Here is a 17,938-nt window from a genome sequence, read left to right as displayed (position 1 = left end):
ATACCAATTTCTTGATTACAATGTATGTCTTTTTATTTTGAACTACTCATTCAAATAAACTCTGATGCAAGTCATGGGCCTTGTGCAGGTATTGTGTCCGATTCATTAGTAACAAACAACTTTTAAAAAATAGGGCGATCAAAAAAGCTATCAACAAAACTACTTAGGAATTTATCTTATCAAACATAGTAGAAACATATATTACTTAATTTAAAGTGTTTACGTAAACGTAACACAAAGGTTCTGAAAATGATGAAGAGAATTTTAAAAGCTAGAAATGTGCTTTTAACGCACGCAGGTGACGGTAAGTTATTACAGCTATCAGTGCTCTATGAGTGGCGTATTTAAAGAAATAACTTTAGGTTCCATAATGAGTGAATGTTGAACTGAGCCAGAGTTGGTTAATATGCGATCGAGCATAACTTGGCCAAAAATTCAAAACAATCCTTGAAATTGATTTCTAATCGACTATAGTGAAAATTCAGATTTTTTCCTTCTTCAAAGCCTTATTCAGTTTGGCTTTATTTGAATATAAGAAAAATGCAACAACGAAAATATCTGAAAAATATATGAAAATATGCAAATATTGGTACTAAATGTGATATACTTTTTTAAAGTCAATTACACCACCTGTTGTATGGATGTATAGTGTGTATATCCATTCTTCAAAGTTTTCACTTGTAAATTCTTCTTATATAAATAAGACCACAGGAAAGTAAGGAATAATTAACCATTAAATGATTACTTGCATACATTCATATTTGTAAATTATTATTAGTAAAACATATTTTTGTTTGTTTGAATAAATATACGGTGCATAAATAGATAAACATCGCATTTTAATGAATGAATGCATATTTTAAACTTCATATCTGACAGTACATGTACATATGCTTTCAATTAAAATGCCACAAGATATAATTTTTAAGTGTAACTTTTTTTAAGAATCAGGAAATATGGGAAAAATATAAACGTGCATGTCATAATACCACAGATATGACAATACAATTTCGCTCAATGATGATTTCTCTATTCACAAAGACTACTATTTGATCTCAGAAGCACTGGGTTGGCTCTGAAAAATTTCAACAAAATATTAGAAAAATGAGGTTTTTGACAGTTTTATCTGATCTTGAAATGTTTATTTTACAATGCATTGCAATGAAATTCAAAATTAATTTACCAGAATGACATGTTAGACCAAAGGTCAAATCATTAAGAACATTTAACCAGTTAAACACACTATAACATGTTTTTCCATGTGATGTGATTTGTTTTCGTGAGTTGGTCAGCTAATTATAGTACAAATTGTAATACAGTACTTTCATTCTCAACTACACTGTTTTATGCCTATACATATATTAAATCATCATTTAAATGAGAAATAGACGGTCACGCGTTAAGTCTTCAGTAGCATTTCGTCCATGAAATATAACATTTGGAAAAAGCATGATGCAAATATCATAAAATCTTTAGAAGAAGTGACCAAAAACGCAAGTGTTTTACTTCATTTCGTTGACTTTGTATTGATTCTGTACATCAACACTTATTTCACATCGTTATTTTTGTTGTTTTATAGCAAATCAAACTTTGGTCTTTGAATGGAAAGAAGATGAACAGCATGATACAAGATTATTGATTGAGAGAGCAGGTAGTTTTATAATCAAGGGAACCAAGGTTATAGCGGTAATCCAAAGAATGTAATTCATGGACAAAAGCAAGGCATGGAAAACACACATACACAACAAAGAACATGAAGTAAGTAAAATCATACATAAAAAGTCACAAAAGCAAATGAGCAACTCGGACTCCACTAGAAACTGGGAGCATGGACCAGATGTACCGGTAGGGTAAGCATTATCTGCTTTTCTAGAAACACCCATCGAGTTGTACATAAACAAGTCAAGTCCGGGGTAGACGAAAGAGGAAAGGAAAACTAAGCACAATGAACAAATCAGTTTTCATGGCATAGACGGATACACCGCAATGATCCACGATGTCATGATGAGGGCCATAAAACTTGTTGTGATGACCTCAATCTTGTAGCAACATAACCCTGCTCCAGAAGTCTATTTGTTAGAATTCTAGCGCGACACAAAACTTCTGCGTAGTCTCGGCAAGCTCTGGCGTAACGTATGAGTTGTGATTTGAACACTCCATACGCAGGTGCTGAAGGGATGTTGCCACAGATGAAAGGAAAGTCGAAAATTTTGAATAAAAAGTCACCACGTTTGTCGTAAACATTCGTCAATAGTTTTCCTTTACCATCGATTTATTACAAATCACAATATGTTGACATTCAACATCAAAATGCATGTGTATAAGAACACACCAGTTCTTATATACATGTTCGGTGTTGTTAAGCCGAATTGTGAAACAAAAATGCCATGAAAGAGTAATCAAGGGAACCAAGGATATAGCGGTAATCAAAAGAATGTCATCCAGGAACAATGACCAGACATGGAAAACAGACATACACAACAAAGAACATAAAGTAACTAAAATCATACATACAAAGTAACAAAAGTAAATGAGCAACTCGGACTACACTAAAAACTGGGAGCATGGACCATGAGCACCGGTAGGGTAAGCGTCCTCTGCTTTTCTAGAAACACCCAGCAAATTGCTTATAAAAAGTCAAGTCCGGGGTAGACAAACGAGGAAAGGAAAACTATGTCCCGTTGAATAAATCGGTTTTCATGGTGCTGATGGATACACCATAACGATCCACGAGTTTATCATGACGACCATAAAACTTCTGTAGTGATGACTTCAACCTTGTAGCAACAATTCTGATGAACATGTTATGTTGAAAACGCGCCATATTATGTAAATGGTGTCATAAAATATTTGGATAAATTACAATCTATATCGATTTTTTTTTAAATATTTGTAATCGCCCATATATTTTGTGCGCAATTTTCATCAAAATTAAGTAAGTAAACATGTATTCGTTAGTGTGTTTCTGAGGTATAGGTACGTAGATTGGCTTAAATTATAATGAATAATATGATTTAAAACGAAAATCATATTAAAAGCGAAGTCGGTGTTTTTTTTATTTTGTGTGTTCGATTCGTTTTTAACTGTATTATATATTATTGCTGTAGAACATGTAGTTTGTTCAAATAATGTATATGTTAAATGTATTACCAAACCTCTTTCAAAACTTTTAACTTCTATACTCACAGCTGTCAAAGATTATCTGCAGTCCTACCACAACACTTGTTACTCTCGTAGTGGTATTAATTCAAAAGATCTTTTGGAGACAATCAGTTCAAGACTATAATCAGATTATAATAGCATTAAAACCTATGATTTTTCAACACTCTATAGTTCTTTTCCACATACTCTGTTAAAATCCCGACTTAAAAACATACATTGTTGTTTTTTCTCCAAAAAAGATGGTACACCTATATAAAAATATATACTGCTTGGTAGAGATTCCTCATACTTTGTAAAAACTAATTCTTATGAGGCTGACTTTATAGCTGATCTGATCAGAAAGAAAGAATATTGTTTGGCTAGATCCTTCAATCTCAGTTTCCGCTATAAAGATGACGTATTATCTTTAAACAATCCTAATTTCGGGGATTTGATACATCGCATCTACCCAAAAGAACTGGAGATAAAGGATACTACAGACACTGTGAAGTCAGCCTCATATCTTGACCTACACTTAGAAATCGATGGTAAAGGAAAACTACTGACCAAACTTTACGACAAACTTGATGACTTTTTCATTCAGAATTGTCAACTTTCTTTTCATCTGTGGCAACATCCCTTCGGCTCCTGCGTATGGAGTGTTCATATCACAAATCATACGTTATGCCACAGCTTGCCGAAACTACGCAGACTTTTTGTATCACGCTAGAACTCTAACAAATAGGCTTCTGGAACAGGGTTATGTTGCTACAAGATTGAAGTCATCACTACAGAAATGTTATGGTCGTCATCATGAACTCGTGGATCGTTATAGTGTATCCATCAGCACCATGAAAACTGATTTATTCAACGGGTCATAGTTTTCCTTTCCTCGTTTGTCTACCCCAGACTTGACTTTTTATGAGCAACTCGGCGGGTGTTTCTAGAAAAGCAGAGGACGCTTACCCTACCGGTGCACCTGGTCCTTGCTCCCAGTTTTTAGTGGAGTCCGAGTTGCTCATTTACTTTTGTTACTTTGTATGTATACTTTTAGTTACTTTATGTTCTTTGTTGTGTATGTCTGTTTTCCATGTCTGGTCTTTGTCCGTGGATTACATTCTTTTGATTACCGCTATAACTTTGGTTCCCTTGATTACTCTTCCAAATCATTTTCCAAATATACAGAAGATGTTTACAAAATGCTAGAATTTTTATCGACAACATGTTTGTTAAGTGTGGTGAACGGTCGGCATTCCAATGGGAACAAATTGTGCTTCTCTACTTGCTGACCTATTCGTACACTCTTACGAGGCTGACATTAGAGCTGATCTGATCCGGAAGAAGAAAATCGATTAGCTAGATCCTTTAATTTCAGAGTCGTATTATATTTTAACAATCTTAATTTCGGTGATTCGATACATCTCATCTACTCCAAAGAACTTGAGATAAAGCATACAACAGACACTGTGAGGTCAGCCTCTTATCTTGACCTACCCTTAGAAATCAATGGTAAAGGAAACCTTTATGTTCTTTGTTGTGTATGTTTGTTTTCCACGTCTGGTCTTTGTCCCTTGATTACATTCTTTTGATTACCGCTATAACCTTGGTTCACTTGATTGCTCTTTTAATAGTATATTCAGCGTACACTACGTGCAGACAACAAAAGCAAAAAACACACATGCATGTAAGAATTCTTCAAAACATTGAGAAATATTGTTTGTTTTGATGTAGCCAATTGTTCTTATGCACACTATTTATTTTTATATTTCTGCAATTCACATACATTGAATCTTATTGACAATATGGTATTTACCATAACGGTTTATCAAAGTTTGAATCAATGATTCGTTGTCATCTGCTTCCGTGACATTTGTGTTGCGAATATTTGCTTGTGATGCATTTATTTTAGCTGATCAATAAGTATAGCTGGATGTAGCAACATTTTTGTGGAAGCCTTTGTAATTGTGTATGGGACAAAACTTACCTGACAATCCAACTATTTATTTAAAATACTACTGATATTAAAAATGTAAATTCTGGTATATCGTACCCGTATTTTTGGTAGTAATCATACACCAGCAGCATTGAGCCAAACACATTGGAAGTTTTTAAACCGAAGATAAATTGTATATAAGAACTCAAAACCAAAATGTTGATCGGGAACCAAATTTAGCACCGAACAGTTCTACCAAATTACATACTGACTGTGGCTAATTAAGGAGAAACCAAGATTTGAGTGGAAATTAAACGAATATAACCCAAGGATAAAAAAGATGGGGAAAACAGACATGCCCAACAAAGAACATAAAACAACCAAAATAACACGTACTAAAATACAACAGTAAATGAGCATCTCGGATTCCACGACGAATTGAGAGCATGGACCCGTTGCATTGCTAGAGTAGCGTACTTTGCTTTTCTAGAAAAAAACCGCCGAACTCCTCATAAAATATCAGGGGTAGACGTAAGAGGAAAAAATGTTAAACACGGTGTACAAATTGGTTCTCATGGGCACACCGTCACGATTCACGAGATCATGATGACGACCATAAAACAATGTAGTATTGAAATAAAATAAAAAAACTGTGCTCCTGGATCATAATTGTTAGAGGTTTACAACGGTATAACAATACTCTGGACAAGTTTTGATGTTGAAACTCCATAGACAGGTGATTAAGGGATATTGCCATAGACGAAGGGAAAGTTGACAATACGGAATATCGGTTTGTCGTACAGTCACTTACAATTGATATCGAAGTGTAGGTCAAGATATTAGACTGACTTCATAGTGTTTTTAGTGACCCTTTTCTAAGGTTCTTTTGGTACGTGCGATGTATAACATCCCTGAAAACAAGGACTGTTTAATGAAAATACTTCTTTTATGTAGCAAAAACTGAAATAAATAATCTGGCATAACGTTGTCCCTTCTTTTGGATTAGACCATATATCAAGAAAGCCTAGAGAAGGAATAGGTCAGTGAGGAGCAGTGTACAATTTTTGCTAAAAAACGCGAGCACCTAACTTGACTGGATTTTTTCATGACGTTTTTTAATGGATGGCCAAATTAATTGTATCTTTACATTGTTGTGGAAGGAACAGACGTTGTGTCACAAATTTCTATGTACAGAGAGTGTAGTAAAGTGAGATGTATGAAGTAACCACGAAGAGGTTTTTGCATGTACGGAAGACCATCTATGGAGATACTATGCATCTTAGGTTGTGTATAGTGTCAGTGCCCACCTCTTCTTATCAATCTCGGATTGTTGTCGAATAAACTCATTTAATTTATCTTTTCATTGACTTAAAAGACTTCCTATACATCTATTAGTGTTAATACATCGGTAAGGTATTGAAGTACCTAGTCTTCTTATCTAGTTTAATTTATCTTTTCATTGACTTAAAAGACTTCCTATGCATCTATTAGTGTTAATACATTGGTAAGGTATTGAAGTACCTAGTCTTCTTATCTAGTTTAATTTATCTTTTCATTGACTTAAAAGACTTCCTATACATCTATTAGTGTTAATACATCGGTAAGGTATTGAAGTACCTAGTCTTCTTATCTAGTTTATTTTATCTTTTCATTGACTTAAAAGACTTCCTATACATCTATTAGTGTTAATACATTGGTAAGGTATTGAAGTACCTAGTCTTCTTATCTAGTTTAATTTATCTTTTCATTGACTTAAAAGACTTCCTATACATCTATTAGTGTTAATACTGAATTCTTTTCCACTCTTTTTTTCTGATCAGTTGATAATAAAATTATGCAGAATTTTTCTTTTCTTCAAATTTGTTTGTTTTTAGGCGAAGATCTAGTTAATATAAACTTATCACAAGGAGAAGCAGCAGGGAATGGAGAAACAACATTGCAATGGAAAGTAGCAAGAGATAAATCGCATATTCTTCATTCATTATATGTGATGAAAAAGTATGATGTAATACAAAATAAATCGTCATCCGCCTCGCATAGTATAGTTATTGCGTAAGTAACATTAATGAAATAAGCATGTGGGTAAGTTTCCACATATCATATAAATTTTGTGTATTTATCAAAATATATAAAAGGATTTGAAGTCTTTGGTTTGATTCAATATTTGTTTTACATCAATAATTAAATATGTCAAAAAAACATGTGATTAAATATTGTGTAATTACAAATGTAATAAAATGTTTTTCTTCAGTACTAAGCCGCATGTTACTTTTTAACCATCGTCCGGTTAAATGTCTGCCAAGGTTTTCCAGTCATTGAATCTGTTCCAAGGTTTCTAAATATATCTTGGAAGAAATGAATTCTTAGATAGGCTTATCATTGATTTTATTTATTTCTTCTTTTTCTGTGGAATAGATAAGATTTTCATATTCTCGCTTAAGCTCACAGGTGAAAACTCTAAATTTATTATCTGGAGATGAGAAAAAACTTGAATTTAAATTTTCATGGCTGATGGAGAATTGATATATATATATAACGCTTCCTTCCCCGAAAACCCCATATGATTAAAAGAGTTAAGCATTCAGATAACAGTGTAATCAAGGGAACAAACGTTCTTGCGGAAACTAAAAAATACTAGTATAATCAAAAGACAAAGACCAGACAAGGAAAACAGTCACACACAAAACAAAAAACACAAAATAGCCAAAATAATACGTACAAAGCAACAAAAGTAAATAAGCAACTGAGACTTCAGCAAAAAATGGGAGTATGGATCAGGTACACCGGTATGGTAAGCGTCCTCTGCTTTTCTAGAAATACCCGCCGAGTTGTTCATAAAAACTGCGGTTCTCGTGGTGCAGATTCACTGTAATTATTCATGATGATGGCCATAAAATGTCTGTAGTGTTGACTTCAAACTTGTAGCAACATAACTTGACGAACAGACTGACACAGAGTAGACTATATACTTTCTGCTTTACAATCGGATGTATGAAAAGCGGAATCATTGGAGTCATAATTATTGCAATTTAAAAAAAGTCACAATTTTTAACTTGTTCTTAAAAAGAAGATCCCCTATTGAACAGGTCTCAGTATGAAAGGAAATTTATAAATAGAAATACAATTCAAGCAATCTGGTAAAGTAAAACTTTACAGTTGGGGCAACCAAAATGTGCTGACTGTATATTACAGATGATATACAGTCACTGGCAGTATACAATACTTTGACTTTGCCTTCTTTCCTACCTTGGCATTAATTACCTGTTTATCAAAGCGTCGCTATCGGGAGTCACATGTATGGAAAACATATAGGAAAATACGTCATGTAAACTTAAATTGATGAGGCTTAGAATCAGTGAAAACTACGATGTCTGCTTTTTTATTCGTGCTGAAGTCGAATATCGTTTTTATTTCTACATTGTTATTTTCTATAACTTTACTATAAAATTATACCAGAAAAAAATTGAAAAAAAAGTGACAAAGTGGTGCCCTTTCGAACAAATAATCACAGTGTCAAAGTGAAAAAAAAAACACTAAATTTTGCATACAAGTGTTATCTCATTTAAGCCATAACAGGGCAATGTGTAACACATGAAAATTTTTGTTTTTTGTTTTTTGTTTTTTTTTTTATCAATTTTATATATCACAAATGCATCCTTTCAGAAAGTCAAATGGTTTTTTTAATTAATTGCAACGACTAAGGAGAAATCAATTACATAAAATGCATTGAAAACAAAGAAATATAACTCTTTGATTTAAAAACCCTGTGCCACCCATGTTATAGGTACAAGGACAGGCTCTTAAAGCGTTTAAAATATAAGAAACGATATATAAAAATACCATGCTTACCACAAGTATTCATTCTTCATTACCTCGCGGGATAAATTGCGTATTATTTATAATGAAAAGACAGTTTTAATTTAAGATTTTCAAATATTTATCTATTATTGGCAATGATTTCAAAAACAATAAATTAAACAAGTTTTTAAAGATACGATATAGATACATAAATTCTGTGATTTGAATTAAGCCTGGGTTATGAATACTTGTTTTTGTTAGGAGTTAATTTATACCACACTATGCTACCAGAAAACTATAGCACACTATGCTACCAGAAAACTATAGCACACTATGCTACCATAAAACTCCATAAATATGCTTGAGTATGAATGAAAGAAAACTACTAATTAAAGAATACACAAACTACTTGTTTACATATAAAACCTTTTGTGATATATATATTTGAAGACCAATATAAGTTCATAGAAATCGGAGAAGGGATCTTTAACATAACATTACCCTGTTCAACCATGCAATTATTTTAAACAATCATGCATAACTGTTTTCAATTTAAATTAGGCCTTGAATTTAAAAAAAATAAGTATTCTATGGGGTTGTTTGTCTATACCGTTGCAAAGTAATCTGCAGTTTCGTGGAATATTAAAATGAAATTGATTGGAGAGGGATAATATTTCACTGCATTGCTATATATTTAGATAAAAACATAAACCAAACCACATACCCATTCAAAAAGATTAAAATTGGATGGTACATGTATCTAGAACAAATGTTCCCATCTGTTTTATTTTGTTACTTAACACGACTTAGTTTCAACAAAAACATTGCCATTGCCATCCTTCACAACAGCGTAAACTATTCAAAATATCGGTTTATCTTCTATTGTTATGTCTTGTTGTCCGTTTCTCTGTAGACTTTTTTAGATATCTGTTTTCCAACCTTAAGTATAGTTCTGCAAACGAAATCCAGACAAGGGTGATTAAACATTTCTGAAGATAATCACTGAAACTGTTTCAATATATTTGTTGAGTCCTAAAACAGCCATCCCTTTGATCATTTCTTTGAATCTCTTATATATCGTGACGTATTTTTTGACGGGTTACAGTGTACAAATTCAGGCGGGAAATTGTCCGGTACTTTTCTGTAGTATAATGTAAACAAAGTTTATATGTAATATACCCAGTAGTCAACTTTCATTTTCAATTTTAATCTTTAGTCTTTTAGACCTCCTTAAAGATTTCCAATTGAAACTGTTTAGGATTATGATTGATTGACTGGTTGGTGTTTAACGTCCAAGCAGCAATATTTAAGCTATACAATGTATATTAAATGATAAACATTAAATGGATACGAAGTGTATGGATCACTGATCACAACCTTCTCTCTGGTTTTAAGGCAGAACTATACTAAAGAAAGTTTATGTCTGTTTCTTTCCAATATTGTTATCGGTTCTCGTTAAACGTACATATTCCATAAAGTAAAGACTAGGGACACACGAACTTTGCATTTTGACTCATAATCATCAAAATGATTTTTAAGGTTTTTTGTTTTATCTTTTAGGCTGTCGCCATTTGGCTGTGTGCTTGGTGTATTCGAATTGAATCAGAAATGCAGTTCTTTTTCGCATAACGCTAAAGAAATCAGTGATGGAAATGCCAGATTATTCGTGGTAATATTCTTGTTAATGCTACTGTTTTCTGTATGTTGTATTATCTCACTTTGCTTTATTGTTATTATTATTTTTTTGAAATTCAGCGCATGCACAGAATGATTTTATCAGTTTCTACAGCGACCTAGACCACATTTCTAATACCGTTGGAAATTTTTCAGACCCTTTATATACTTTTTATTATATTTGCGATAGCTAATTTTAGCTTGATGTAATTGAGATGTTATCTTCTATTATTTTATCTTATTTGATCTTAAAATGTCTCGCTTTGTAGGTCAAAGGTAAAAAGGGGCAGATTATTGCAACACTCAATGCACAAGATCAACAAAATATCCATATTGCATGTATGTGTTTTAAGTAGTAAAAATAGCTGTATGTATATTTACTTTTAGAATATTTATTGTCGCGTGTTAAAGGTTTTTATAACATGATAATGTTAAAAGATTAAATGGCAACAGTACCGTAATGAAAGCCAGATCTGCAAGATATACAATTAAATCATGGTCAAATAACGCAACTGATGTCATTATCTGCATTATTTAAACGGAATTATTAGGGTGATATGTTTTTTTCAATATAATGTAAAATTATTTTTAATTACTGAATATTGGATCGAAATGAAATGTTATCTTCACGTCATTGAAAATATATCGTCAAAGAATAGTATACCAAATAATTGTTATTATCAATAAAGGAGAATTTTTAAATGTATGTAAACTATCAGTGTTTCGTGTGTTTTCGTCAATATTTACTGATGCCAACAAATACATACAGTTATGTTGTAACAATGATGCGTCTTACACTGTATTTAAGCGGGATTATTGATCACATAAGGTGAGAGAATGAGGACCACGATTGAAACAGAATAATCATATTCTGCAGACTAACAAAACTGAGAAAATAAGTAACCTAAATTAACGTATGCCACAGTGAAATTAACTGACAAAATTAGGTAACCGAACTCAACTCTACTTTTCTAAATAAAACACAAAAACAAATAAACAAAACAAAATAAACAACAAAAAGAAACAAAAAGAAACAAAACCGAAAAAATGCAACACAAATAAGTTAGACAGACGCTTTTTTCTCCAAATAATCTGACACCTGTGTTAGATGATATGATTTTAAAAGTGTTACAATTTGTTTAAGGATATTTTTTTCGTAAAATATGATATCAACGTTTAAAATTATGCATTTTTGTTTAGTTAAACAGGCTGCGAATGTTGACGTGCAGTTGGTTATGTCAATGGCGATAATTTTAACAGACAGAGACAAGAAGGAAACAATTTTTAATCTAAAATGTACTCATGGACAGAAAACATTTATAATTCTATGTGTTTTTATCCTACTTCTCTCTATTTGTATTGTTTGCTTTACGACCAGTGAATGGACTTACTAATCTTATAAAAAGGAATAATATTGTGCAGTTTTTTTTAATATAAAATCCATGGGAAAAGACAGTTTAATGTGTCTTTGTTTTGTGCGGAAAGAAACCGAAGCGTTCCGAATGAAATTGATTACATTGCATGGTAAAGTATTAATGTATATAAGGCAAATACCGATCTAGTTAAAAATGCAGTTTTATTGTTTTGGAACTGCTAAAGGCATACTAGATAAATGAAAGTAATGTCAAAGTAATTCGAAAATTATTGGCTTTTGGTAAAAAATGGATATGAGTTGCTCGATGAACTAATATGATTTTTTTTTGCGACACTTACATCAAATTCGAATATGTTCAAATATCAAATTTATTTAAGTATGTATGGAATCTAAACAAGAACGTATAAGAATATCTGAATAGTAAATTTCCTGTAATATGATATCTGGGTTGGGGGGGGGGGTGGTTGGGTAATATTCATTCAAACTGAAATGAAAAATCCTATGACATAAGCAAGCAAATTTTGGCAATTTTAAATATTCTGAATGTACTTCGAAGAAGGAAAATAATAAATCTGTTATTTGTTGATATTTTTGTTTGTTTGTTTGTTTGTTTGTTTTTTGGTAAATAAATCGTACTTTTTGGTAAGAAAAACCTTAAAGGCCTCATTGATTTTAATCTTTCGAACTTAAAACAGAATAAAAAGTAATCAAGGAAACCAAATGCAAGATTCAAGCGGAAATCAAGAGAATCCTATCCAGGATCAAAAAGGGAAAACGGACATACACAACAAAGAACATACGAATAACCCAAAATAATACGTAAAATAAACAAAAGTAAATGAGCAGCTCGGACTGCACTAAAAACTGGGAGCATGGACCAGGTGCGTTGGTAGGGTAATCGTCTTCTTCTTTTCTATAAATAACCCCGATTCGCTCATAAAAAGTCAAGTTCGGGGTAGATACAAATCGGTTCTGAAGTTGCAGATATGTATACTATAACAATCCACGAGTTCAAAAGATTACAACACGGATTGAGAAGTCATCGCGTTTGTGGTATAGTTAGGTCAATAGTTTTCTTTTGCCATCGATCTCAAAATGTAGGTGATGGTGTGAGGCGGACTTCAGTGTCTATAACATCCTTCATCACAATTTGTCAGGGGTGCATGTAATATATAAAATTCTAAAAATCTATCTAAACGATGTTCCCTCTTTTGGATCAGATCGACTTTAAAGTCAACCTCTAAAGAGTGAAAGAATAGGTCAGCAAGTAGAGAAGCATGATATGTTCCCATTGGAATACCGACCGTTTGTTAAAGAACGCGTTCATCACACCCAACAAAAAAGTTGTCGATAAAAAAAATTCGAATCGTTTTTCATAAAGTATGATAGTGCTACGTATCTGTATCTATGTGTACCTTTTCTGGAGTAACAACGATGTATGGTGATTTGGAGTCGGAATTTTAACTCAATACATGTGTATCGGGAATAGAAGAATAAATGTTTGAAAATCATAGGTTTGTAAGCTATTGTATTCTGATAATAATCTTGAACAGAGAGTTTCAAAAAGATCTTTCTAATTTTTCAGGATGTCCATTGAAATATACCACCACGGGAAAACAGACATACACAACGAAGAACATCACATTTGTCGTGAAGTTTGGTCAATAGTTTTCCTTTACCATCGATTCCTAATAGTAGGTCAAGATATGAGGCTGACTTCACAGTGTCTGTAGTATCCATTATCTCAAGTTCTTTTAGGGTAGATGCGATGTATCAAATCCCCGAAATTAGGATTGTTTAAAGATAATACGTCATGTATATAGCGGAAACTGAGATTAAAGGATCTACCTTAACGATATTGTTTTCTTTCGGATCAGATCAGCTATAAAGTCAGCCTCATATAAGTGAAGGAAAAGGTCAGCAAGTAGGGGAGCACAATTTGTTCCAACAGGAAGGCCGACCGTTTGTTGAAGAAGGCATACACCACACTGGCATATATGTTGTCGATGAAAATATTCCAGCAAAATGTGTCATTTTAAAATCATCTAAATACACGGCGAAGAAGGTGACTCTGTCATTTGTTTTTTTATTGCCTTTTTTCGCAAAAACGTCTTTCATTTTATTAAAGGACTGTTTATATTTTTGATGGCACTATACACAAAGGTTATTCACTAATTTTGTCTGTTACAACATAACTTCAGCACAATCGTTATTCCAGAGCTTGCCGAAACTACAAGGATGTTTTTACCGTGCTATACTTCGAAAAAATAGGCTTCTGAAACATGGTTACATGAATGTCTGTACGCGGTTCGATATTACAGTCATAATTACCAAGGTTTTGTCATTATCACGATGAACTCTATGATTATTATCTCCTCCAAACAGCCGATCAATCACATTGTCACATTGTTGTTGCCTTTTGACGTGAAATATTATATGTATGAGCAACTCGTTGGGTGATTCTAGATAAGAGGAGGACACTTACACTTCCGATTCACCTGGTCAATGCTTAAGTTTTAGTTTAGTCCTGGCTATTGATTTACTTTTATTTCTTAGTGAATGTTATTGTGGTTACTTTTTCTTTCAGTTTTGAATATATCTGTTTTCTTTGTATTTGTTATCCTTAGATTATGTTGATAGACACAATTCGAATCCTGGTATCCTGGAATACCTACCATGGAATCACAAAATTACTTATATAATATGAAAAGCATTTGCCTGTTTTCAAGAGCAATCATTCTTTTTACACTCTTATTACTTTGGTATCACTCCAGCTTAAAAGATGCAAAATATTATTTGTGGTTTGAAATCTTACATATTTTTTATTTTATATAGTAAACTGATTTCAACATGTGGCTTTTCATATGACCTGTGTTTTTTATGAGATAAAAATGATATTGATTGTACTGTAGAATTCAAAATAAAGGGAGATAACTCTTAATGACACTAAAATACAATAGAAACTCTTGGTTTTGCAATATGTATTATCTCCTAAGAGCAGAAACTTTGGAAAGATTAATTATATTTATGATTATATTGTCCTACAAAGCAACTTAATAACAAGTATAAATATGTAGACTTTTTGTAGGTGTATCACATATTTCAGAATTTGCATGATTCTTACAAAGACTGATACTTATGGAGATCGACTTTATTTTGTTGTAAAATACCGTCATATCTGAAGAATAATAACACGCATGAATTATTGCATGTAACTGCCATTTTTGCTTTGTTTTGTATTGTTTCGATTTTTTTTTTGTTTTTTGTTTTTTGTTTTGTTTTTGTTTTGTTTTTGTTTGTTTTTATTTATTTGTGCTTTTTTGGTTTTGTTGTTTGTTTGTTTGTTTGTTGTTGGGGGGTCTTTTTTGTTATAAACTTGTATTTCGTATTTGTTTTGGTTATTTTTTCTTTAGTTTTCTTGAATATATAGATATGTACAAACTTAGATATTTTTTTTCGTATCTAAAGCATTGAATAGCTATTGTAAATAGTTGTTAGGGGAACCAAGAATGTAATCCTTTTATAATGTATAATGTAGTTTTAATCACCGGTATATTCACACTGCAGTAGAAGTAAGAGATGTGACCAACTATTTCGTTTGAAAAGCCTATACCAAGCAATGACCATTGGATTTGCTGTAATGTCCATTTTGTAATTGGACTTAACTTGATTAAAGACCGGATTGTATATAGTTCGGTTTATGTGTTGTTAGCCTTATTTTCAAACACCATTTTAGGTAAGGTTCTTTCTTTATTTGTCCTTTTAATGTTTATTCAAAAGCATTTTGTAAAAAAAATATTCCTATATTCACATAATGGTGGTTCTTTTTTCGAACAAAGTAGAAAACAAAACTTAATATACAGTGATAATATTAAAGTACTGCTCTATCTAAAAATTAGTAAAGGTTTATATTAAGCGATTCATGCATTAGACATATGTTTTATTTGAAAACTTTCTATAGGCCCAATAGAAACTGTCTCAGGAAATATAAGTGCAAATAAAAAAACTAGTCACTGGTGATATTAAAATTTAAAATTTGGTTATGTTCTCCTACAGAAAAAGTACAGGAACATTATTTTTGCCAGAATTTTAGCACTGTAATCAGTCAAAACATATTTCACGATAGGTAGCAGATCAATGGATATGAACATAGGAAGAGTAGTTGTAGGACTAAAGAGTAATCGAGGGAACCATGTTATAGCGGTAATCAAAATAATGTAACCAAGGAACAAAGACCAAACACGGAAAGCAGACACCCACAACAAAGAACATACAGTAACTAAAATCATACATACAAAGTAACAAAAGCAAATGAGCAACTCGGACTCCACTTGCGAGCATAGACCAGGTGTACCGGTAGGGTTTTCGTTCTCTGCTTTTCTAGAAACCCCGGTCGAGTTGCTCATAAAAAGTCAATTCCGGAGTAGACGAAATAGGAAAGGAAAACTACAACACGTTGAACAAATCAGTTTTCATGGCGCGAACGGATACATCGTAACGATCCTCGAGTTCATGATGATGGCCATAAAACTTTTGTAGTGATGACTTCAATCTTGTAGCAACATAACCCTGCTCCAGAAGCCTATTTGTTAAAATTCTAGCGCGATACAAAAAGCTTGCGTAGTCTCGGCAGGCTCTGGCATATCGTATTAGTTGTGACATGAACACACAATACGCAGATGCTGAAGGGATGTTGCCACAGATAAAAGGAAAGTTCACAATATTGAATGAAAAGTCATCGCGTTTGTCGTTAAGTTAAACTAATGTATCAACAGAGTTTTATGGATTTTCTTAAGATATGGTTTTTAGGCAAAACCATACTGAGGTAGAACACATTAAAGAGAGAAATTCACAACGTTTAAAATGAATGCCTTAGATGTGTTATTTCTGTGCAAAGTAGTAGTTCATGTATGCAGATTTTATTTTACTGCAACGATGACGTACCGTACCACAATCTACTATATCTAAATGTGGAATTAAAAAATTGCAAAATATGTAACATTCTAATAGCTGACTCTTTCTTCACTAGTACTTTTACGAACAAAGCCTTTCACACAAGAAGACATGATGACTTAAGTTGCAAACCGACTAACTTAATTTACTTATGCGGTTTAGTATACGTCAGCGAAACACAAGGATGATTAAACACACGAATGTGCGGTCATTGTTAAATAAAATTAATAAAAATAAAATATGTATACTAATTGGAAGTGCAATTTGATTGTGATTTTGACATAGCCCCTCCCCCCCCACACACACACATAAATACACTTCACCAAAGTACCTAATGAAGTATCATTATTCAAGGAATACATGTTTGCAACAGTTATTTAAAGGGGGTACCTAACTAGCTTTATTTAGCTTTATATGTGTCTGTACACCACTACACAAATATTTGTTTTAAAAAGATGCTAGTGCTAAGTGTTTTTTACATATATATTCATGCAATAGTTCAATGATTTTCTCTAATATGATATGGCTATGAACAAAAGCGAATGAGCAACTCGGACTCTCCTACAAACTGGGAGCATAGAACAGGTAAGGTAAGCGTCATCTGCTTTTCTAGAAAGACCCGCTGATTTGTTCATTAAAAGTCAAGTCCTGGGTAGCCAAAAGAGGAAAGGAAAACTATAACACGTTGGACAAATCGGTTTTTATGGCGCATATGGATACATCGTAGCGATTCACGAGTTCATGATGACGACCATAAGACTTCTGTATTGATGACTTCAATCTTGCAGCAACATAACCCTGTTCCAAAAGCCTATGTTTTTAGATGTCTAGCTCGATACAAACAATCTGCGTAGTTTCGGCAAGTTATGGCATAACGTATGAGTGATATGAACACTGAAAACTGTTCTTTGTGGTAGATGCAATGTTTTAAAACCCCAAAAGAGTAGGATTATTTAAAGATAATGCGTCAACTATATAGCAGAACCCGAGATTAAAGGATCTAGCTAAACGATATTCTTTCTTTCGGATGAGATCAGCTATGAAGCTATAAAATATGTTTGTTT

The 17,938-nt window shown here is 32.7% G+C and overlaps 1 protein-coding gene across 2 annotated transcripts; it reads left to right on the top strand.

Moving 5' to 3' along the window:
• Positions 1-51: 51 nt before the first annotated feature.
• On the top strand, positions 52-12,507 carry LOC148607411 (uncharacterized). 2 transcript variants are annotated; one of them, XM_088544309.1, is made up of 6 exons: positions 52-304; positions 1,580-1,651; positions 6,949-7,126; positions 10,433-10,541; positions 10,816-10,913; positions 11,747-11,884. In XM_088544309.1, the coding sequence occupies exons 1-5, from the start codon at positions 250-252 to the stop codon at positions 10,900-10,902; spliced, it is 501 nt and encodes a 166-aa protein (XP_088400435.1). In that variant the 5' UTR covers positions 52-249; the 3' UTR covers positions 10,903-10,913; positions 11,747-11,884. The 2 variants fall into 2 exon arrangements, with proteins under 2 accessions (XP_088400435.1, XP_088400434.1); XM_088544308.1 differs by having other exon boundaries at positions 67-304; positions 10,816-10,885; positions 11,747-12,507.
• Positions 12,508-17,938: the final 5,431 nt, after the last annotated feature.

Source organism: Perna viridis, chromosome 9, assembly GCF_037379345.1.
Source record: "Perna viridis isolate PV_CMFRI_1.1 ecotype Kerala chromosome 9, ASM3737934v1, whole genome shotgun sequence".
NCBI lineage: Eukaryota > Metazoa > Mollusca > Bivalvia > Mytilida > Mytilidae > Perna > Perna viridis.
The sequence above is the reverse complement of the archived record's forward strand: the minus strand, read 5'-3'. Positions and strand labels throughout refer to the sequence as shown.

Excerpts from the sequence above, each read along its gene's own strand:
- LOC148607411 (XM_088544308.1), top strand. The coding sequence starts at position 250 with ATGATGAAGAGAATTTTAAAAGCTAGAAATGTGCTTTTAACGCACGCA. Across the intron at positions 10,542-10,815 it reads GAAATGCCAGATTATTCGTG|GTCAAAGGTAAAAAGGGGCA; the intron begins GTAATATTCTTG and ends CTCGCTTTGTAG. Across the intron at positions 10,886-11,746 it reads ACAAAATATCCATATTGCAT|TTAAACAGGCTGCGAATGTT; the intron begins GTATGTGTTTTA and ends ATTTTTGTTTAG.